The 8,074-nt window shown below is 34.7% G+C and overlaps 1 protein-coding gene across 2 annotated transcripts in view; it reads right to left on the minus strand.

Annotated features, from left to right (window-relative positions):
- LOC106468241 (protein king tubby 1-like) overlaps positions 1 to 8,074 on the minus strand; it is an 87,123-nt gene that overhangs the window by 28,972 nt on the left and 50,077 nt on the right. For both annotated transcript variants that reach the window (XM_022396572.1, XM_022396571.1), the window contains exon 3: positions 7,221 to 7,328. In XM_022396572.1, the coding sequence (XP_022252280.1) occupies positions 7,221 to 7,328 (108 nt within the window). The remainder of the gene's footprint in view (positions 1 to 7,220; positions 7,329 to 8,074) is intronic.

An 8,074-nucleotide genomic window follows, 5' to 3' on the forward strand; every position in this document is an offset into this window, starting at 1 on the left:
GTCCATGTCCCCTTTTTGTCAATAAACAATGTTGTTTATCATAAGTGTCGTAATCTTGTTTATAATCAAACTTCGTTTTCCTTCGAACACATCGATTGCTAAAAATCTGTTCAACTGTCGCATACCTCGAGCAGCTGGAGAATTAAATGGATATTCGTGCTATTCCATATGAATACATACCGGTCAAGTGGCCGAAACTAACAACTGTGGATTTTTGTGTAATCGGACTATAGATTGGGAAACTGTCCTCCTACACCAGACAGATAATGAAAAAACAGTGGTGAGGAGGAATGTGTTTTAGAGATGACCGCCTTATGATGGTTATTGTTATTGTTTTCTTAGGTCTATGTGCAACATGTTCACCGTTGGATGCATTTTCCTATTGTTATGTAATATAGTTTATAATTATTATTTAGTTGGTAAGTTTTTATTTTTATATTTGCCGATATTCTATTGTTTATCAGATATTGATTAATTCTTTCTTTCTTTGAGTAATTTACAAAGTTAGTTATTCTTCCGAAGACATAAAACGCATATAGTCAACGAGTTATTTTTTAAACATCAGATGAGGTTCGGTTCAGAAGATATTAGGTTATAAAGTGACAGTCAATCCCACTATTCGTTGGTAAAAGAGTAGCCCAAGAGTTGGCGGTGGGTGGTGCCGACTAGCTGCATTCCCTCTAGTCTTACACTGCTAAATTAGGGACGGCTAGCGCAGATAGCCCTCGTGAAGCTTTGCGTGATATTCAAAAACAAACAACATACTTACAATGTAGCCAACCAAATCCAAAAGCATAAACAGCCTGTTTAGGCACGCTCAAACATATAGCATACATTTAGTCTGAACATATAATGACTAGCTTCATGAATACACTTGGATAAGTATATAGAAACTGACTATACCTAAATACACGACATTCTATATATATTCTGAAGACAGTCCGCAGAGGGCAGAATATCAATATTTAGTTCTCAACTGTTAAAAGTATTTGATATCTTCATATGTTTTAACTTTTAATCCACGCTCGTAAAGAAATATGAATAAATGTGTTTCCAAATTATTAGCTGAATCAAACGTTTTTTTCCTAATGTATTTCTTAACAGAACAAAACGTTAACTAAAATATGTAAATTGCCTCTAGAAATTAGAAATACATATTTTGGTTGGTTGTGGATTATTAAAAATATTTGATTTAATATGATAGTATCTGCTATTGTCAAATGTAAACAATTTTGCACACTCTCTTCGTTAGAGAATTACAAAAATCACTTGATAAAAATATTTTATGCTCGTTCTCATAGCTACTACACAGTTTCTTGCATACAACGATAAAATCTAGGATTCGATTCCCAACGGTGGACACAGTACAGTTAGTTCGTTGTGTAGCTGTACCACAAGGAAAAAATAAAACAACATTCTAATTTATTTGTTCTACAGATGGCGCTATATATACATTTTAAGTTAATAATTTACTCATAAATGTTTTTACCTTTTTAGAAAATTCCTGTAGTGTCCAATCTCTGATAATATACTTTTTGTTTGAAATTAAGCACGAAACTACACAATGGGATATCTGTGCTCTGCCCACCATGGATATCAAAGCCCGGTTTCTAGCGTTGTAAGTCCGCAGACATGCCGCTGTGCTACTGGGGGGAGAGAATAAAATGCTCTAGACAGGAAAATGTAGCTGTCTAGCTTTTAACATATTAGTAACAAGGCAACAAAACCGTTTAACGGAATTGGTCGAATCCTACACAAGCGGATAATAGTTTCATTGACAATATTAATAGTTGTGTGTCTATTAACCCTGATGAAGCCGCAAAGGCGAAACGTTGGTTAAAATGCAAATATATTCTTTTATATTTATCTGGAGTATAAAGGTAGTATTTTCTCAACTTTTATCAGAATGTGTAAATCCCTCCAGTATGCAGTACAAATTTTGAAAGATAACAACAATAATTTAATTGGAAAGATTATCTGAAAACACATTGTTGACGTGAATACAGACAAACAATACATGTCGCTTATCTCAATGCAATGTTGACCGTTCTAGGACTATACGAATATTTGAGCTGGTGTACTATGCTAAAGTATTGAAGCTTTGTATATCTGACAGATATAAAGTTATGTATTTGTTGTCATTTCTGACTACTGATATAGTCACAATTTTTATTGACTGTTTCTTGAAATTTAACTATACTATAAAATTAAGTGGTTAACCATTCAATCCCTGTGAATTAATATGGAATGTCATATAATGTCTGTCTCTAAGATTTTTTACTTTCAGAAAGTCCTGTTAGGCTTATTAAATGTATTGGAATTTCTGTAATAGTTGTAAAGGATGCACTTGAAGAGATATACAAAAAAAGCAGGTCTGATATCTCTCACGTTTTGTCGTCCGTCTTTTGTTTAAAAAAGAAATAGCCAAAATAATGGCCTAGTGATAACATTGTTATATAACAAATTATACCCTGATGCCATGATTAACAACAGTAAAGCATGATGTATATAAATGTGTAATTTCTTACACTTATGGTTCAGGTGAGGTATAATACACAGAAACTGTCTGTGTTAAGAAGTATTTTTTTATATATATAAAGGAAGTGTGTACTACATTGACAACTAAAACATTTGAAATGTCTTACAAATAGAGAGAATTTTAGATGTGAAATCCTATACTAGTCTCATAAGAACAACATATGTTTTAGTTCTCTAGGCCTATAGCTGTCATGAGGTATAATACACAGAAACTGTCTGTGTTAAGAAGTATTTTTTTATATATATAAAGGAAGTGTATACTACATTGACAACTAAAACATTTGAAATGTCTTACAAATAGAGAGAATTTTAGATGTGAAATCCTATACTAGTCTCATAAGAACAACATATGTTTTAGTTCTCTAGGCCTATAGCTGTCATATATTATTAATATCTAGATGTGTGTTTGGTTCGGTTGTGCTCTGTTTTCCGTTACATGATATTTGAGGAGCAAGCTGTTCTTAATCGAACTCGAACTAGCATTTCTCTCTCCCTCTAGCTCTGCCCGTGAGGGGATCTGTATAGGAATTCGATACGTCTATAAACTGTTTGACCCTCCGAGTTAGGATCAGGGGCTTCGCTGTTTTCTGTTAATCTGTGGAAAACGTTGAGAATTCCTTTTCCTTCAATAAAGAACGCTTAATAAAAAATCAAACACGCACAAGCCTACATAGTCTTATGTAAACAGTCCTACACAAAGTCAACAATGGCTGTGGTTTGCTCAAATCTGAAATAGAAAATCCTTTATTGAACAGGTAATGTTAACTTAACAAATCTCATTAGATATCTTTCAACGCTTACAAAATCTAGGAAAATTATCTTATTAGTTATATGCTCTATATGTATTTTCCAGCTTCTATTCACGCATTTGTTTCGCATTATCGTATAAAACTTTATAGCAAATAGCTGGAAATTAGCAAAGAGTTGGGTATCCTATTTTATCCACTTTTTAAATTCACACTTCAATGTGTGTGTGTTTATTTCATAGCAAAGCCATATCGGGCTATCTGCTGTGTCCACCGAGGGGAATCAAACGCCTGATTGTAACGCTGTAAATCCGTAGACTTACCGCTGTCCCACTTCAATCTAAAGACAAATTAAAATACGTCGTTGGAGCGTGACATTCACTGAAATGAAACAATTATCAGTCACTTCATAAAGTAAAGTTCAAACTGATTACGGTGGTCCCATCGTTACTAAATTCTGTGCTTTACACAATGCGTTCGATTGACTAGAGTACTAAAAGGCTCAGCAGAACTGAACAAACAATTTATATAAGCATCCCGTGTATTTGTAAATATCTACGGGGATGTCAGAATGCCTATTCTATCCAGCAGCTCCCGTATCTCGGGTTTCAAACTACCTTTTTAAGGCCTAACGTCTTTATATAAAACACGCTATATGACATAATCTTAACCTTAAATTGAGACACTAACTACAACTTGGAACATATTTCTATTGTAAAGTTGAGTGTTTTGTAATAAAATTAAACATTATTAACAGGAATGAATAACATATTTCTTTTCTTATTTCTTTTTTAGAATACAAAAATAAATCTATTTAGATTTGTGAACAAGCAAACTAATGGATCAGTAACACGTCAGACAAATAACATTAAATTCGATTTTGATTTGTTGTCTTTTTAACCTCTGTCTAATGTATGGGCAGAAATCACATGTTATGGTTTCAAGTTATTGCCCTGATCACCAAAGTTACTAGTGTCACCGCCAGGTGAATCGTCATTTCTTATCGTAGAGTAGTATATTATGTTATTAAATGGAAGGATATAAAATATTTTCAAATTGAAATATATATATGTATATGTATATATATATAGAAAAACAAAGTTTAAGAGCTTAATATATAATATGTTTATATACGCTTATAGACAAGCTCCTCATGCTTTTCTATAGACAATGTTATTGTTGGTGGTAACATTACTGCTTTGCCCACCCACTCATCGCTTGATCAAGAAATGCATTGTAGCTACGACGTAGTAATGACGAAGTTACACGCGAGGTCACCCTTTGTTCAAGGTATTCGTGTTTGTAAAGGCGTTATTTATTAATGAATCAATGACAACATTTGAGAAATTGCTTTACATTACTCTTTTTTTCTTTCATGGTCACTTGAGTCTATCAATATTTATTTATAGGTGGCGCTTCAAAATACATGTACTGGTTTCCACGTCACGTTTTATCACGGATGAAAAGATTTCTTAGTCGTTTTTACGTGAGAGATGTTTTTTTTATATTTTTATAAACGTCCCCTTATACTAATAACAATATAAAATAACTGCCTCATGAAAAGTATTACAAATGTATGTATATTTACTATGTAAAATAATATCCTGGAGTGGCTTAGTTGGTTAAGATTCACGGCTCGCCTCGAACTGCAGCAAAAATGCGATCGCACATTGGAGCCTTGGATTTGCTGTAACTTGTAAGAGTGATGGCCAAATCCCAATATTCGATGAGACAGAAGTACCCCAAGTGTTGACGGTGGATTCTGTTCACTAGCTGTCATCCCTTTTGTCTATCAGTTAAAACTCAGAAACGGTTATGCGCAGATAACCCTTATGGAGCTTTGCGCAGATAACCCTTATGGAGCTATGCGCAGATAACCCTTATGGAACTTTGCGCGAAATTCTCAAATTAATCTATTTAGTACTCAATTGTTATACAACAAAACCACTCATTTCGGAAGACTAACACGTAGCTTTGATATCAAACAAGGATAACAGCTGTAGTTTAGGCTGTCTATAAGTTAGTTGCTTAAACAGGTAGATTTAAGAATTCTAATAGATTTATTTGAAAGCCACCTTCAGGCTAAATACTTCGAACTGCAAGAGACAAGAATTCGAAATGATATGATTAAAAAGAATATTATCAAGTTGTAAATTCAAAGCATTGAGCAGGTTTTTCGTTGTTACAAAAACGTTTCTAACCAAAACATATAACAACTAGAAAAGGCAGTCAATAATGCCAGACTTGGAATCATATGTTGCCTTCTTCCATTAATTGGAGTCGTATAACACAGGAGCCGTTTGTCCAAAGGAAAGATACCCGAGCTACGCGGTATTAAATGTCGCTTTCGTTCTGCGTCTGTTTCAAGTGTTTTGGCTACTGATCTCCTCGCGACAATAACAAATCAATGACGGCTCGCTCAAACAGCTCATCCATTTAACCCAGATCTTTGGAGGGTCCGCTTAAGTTACTTTACTAAATTTAGTTGAGATTGGTTCAGTCAATTGTTCTCTACTTTGGACACCAGACAGACAACTCTGATGTTTATATATATATTCTACTAAGCGAAACTATATAATAAACTTAAGAAGAAGCATGTTCGTCTTATCTACTCTAAAAAATATTAAACTGTTAAATTTGGACAAGTCTTTACGACGAATGAAGTAACTGCAGGATCAGGATTCCTAATACCTGCATGCTGAATGACGCATTCCACCATCCCATAGTGTGGTAACCGTTACTTAGGTTACTAGTATGTTTAGTAGGCGTAAGTTTAATTAGAAATATACTCACTTATCACAAAACGCGACCAGTTCAGAAAAAAGATTAACCTTTTTCTAACAAAAACGACCGAAAGTACTGTATTGTAACTTTAATATAATTTTGCTCTTTACACATGTAAATACTAGATTCTTTGGAAGTAAAATCTTGTTTTGGTGTGAACGTTTCATCCAAGATGGCGAAGCATGATTATAATTAAATATACTTCTTATCAGACATTCGTATTAGGCCTATTATATTTTTAACACCGTATTCTTTATATCGTCCCTTAGGAGTTTTAAATAATGAGAAAAGTGTATAAAAGTAGTATTCCTACCACACCACTATGTTCGCTATATCCATTGCAGACGACGCATTTCCCTCAATCCAGAGCTCATCATACCGACTGCCCCCCAGTGGTACAGCGGTATGTCTGCAGACTTACAACGCTAGAATCCGGGTTTCGATACCCGTGGTGAGAAGAGCACAGATAGCCCTTGTGTAGCTTTGTGCTTAATTACAAACAAACAAACAAATCATACCGACTGTGAGACCATAAAAACTGGGACTAGATAAAGAATGCAGTGTTAATTGTTTGTTTTTGAATTTCGCGCAAAGCTACACGAGGGCTATCTGCGCTAGCCGTCCCTAATTTAGCAGTGTAAGACTAGAGGGAAGGCAGCTAGTCATCACCACCCACCAAAAACTCTTGGGCTACTCTAATCAAACATTAGTGTTAACCGTCACATTATAACGCCTCCACGGTTGAAAGCCGAGCATGTTCGGTCATGAGATAACCATCAGAGTATGCCACGCCCGATTTCATCTAGTGGTAACTGTGAAAACAAAATCATATTATTGCCAATTCATTTAGGGGTAAAAGCGTTCTATAATCTTTTGATCGGACCCAGTAGAACCTCGTGGAGGCAATAGCAGCGTAAACCACAGCCACGTAATAGCATCTAGTTACCACCTTCATAAATTTATTTAAAGTACACAAAGAGAAAAGCTACTTTACAGAAGAACCAAGTTTTCAGTTTGTATACGGTATTAGAAAATATCAGTCATTATTACCAGATTTAGGCTTATCAACATACAACATTTTGACATAATACAAATCTGTTTAGAGTTAAAACACACCAACTCGATCTAAGGATCGTATGGAGATATTCTCACCGGAAATTAGATCATCCTTTGAACGTGAAAGTGACGTAACCACTTGAATGCTGGTCATGCCATCGGGGTTGTCTTCAGCCATAGTGTACTGAAGTGGACCATCATAACCTGCGTAGAAAAACGGTTGACATTTGGTTTTCAGTTCATTTAAGGTTAACTTTTCAAAACCGTGGTGGATGAAGTTGTTGTTGGTTTTTGTATTAATGCCGAAATACTTGCTATTTCCAGGTCTCTCAGTAGTTCATTCTTTAGTAATTGGTTAAACGTTATAAAGATTACAATTAGAGATTACACAAAGTCTATTAACATACATACAATTACACTTACATTTGTTGAAACTAGGAATGTAATGAATAGTAGTTTTGGTCAAATATCGATTTTTGATATCCAGCTTCTGATATTCGATTGTATTTAGATATGTTCAGGTTGAGTAGTAGATGTAGGCTTACATAATGAAATGTTTCGCTGTCTTTAGCTACTACTTCAATATGTATTAAGCTTCAATGGTGTTTTGTTTGTTGTTGTTTTTATTTAATAAGGATATACAGTTTGGCAGCGTTGTTGTTGCTGCATCTACCATAACTACCTATGGCATACAATGGCAGTACATGGGCAAGCATGATGTTTAATAATGGCTGGTAATGAAGAAAAACTTTAATATAAGTTTAACATAACAGCAAATATACAGCGTTTCGACAAGGTTTTGTCATCATCAGGTACCAAAAAAAAAAAAGCCCAGGCTATGTATTTGCCGAGATTGTAGTTGAATGAATCATAAGTGGACATATAGGTCGTAGGGGGCAGGCCTGTTTGTCTGGTTTAGGAATGCCATAGAGTTGTGGTGTGCGTGAATC

Source organism: Limulus polyphemus, unplaced genomic scaffold (assembly GCF_000517525.1).
Source record: "Limulus polyphemus unplaced genomic scaffold, Limulus_polyphemus-2.1.2 Scaffold2930, whole genome shotgun sequence".
NCBI classification, from domain to species: Eukaryota; Metazoa; Arthropoda; class Merostomata; order Xiphosura; family Limulidae; genus Limulus; species Limulus polyphemus.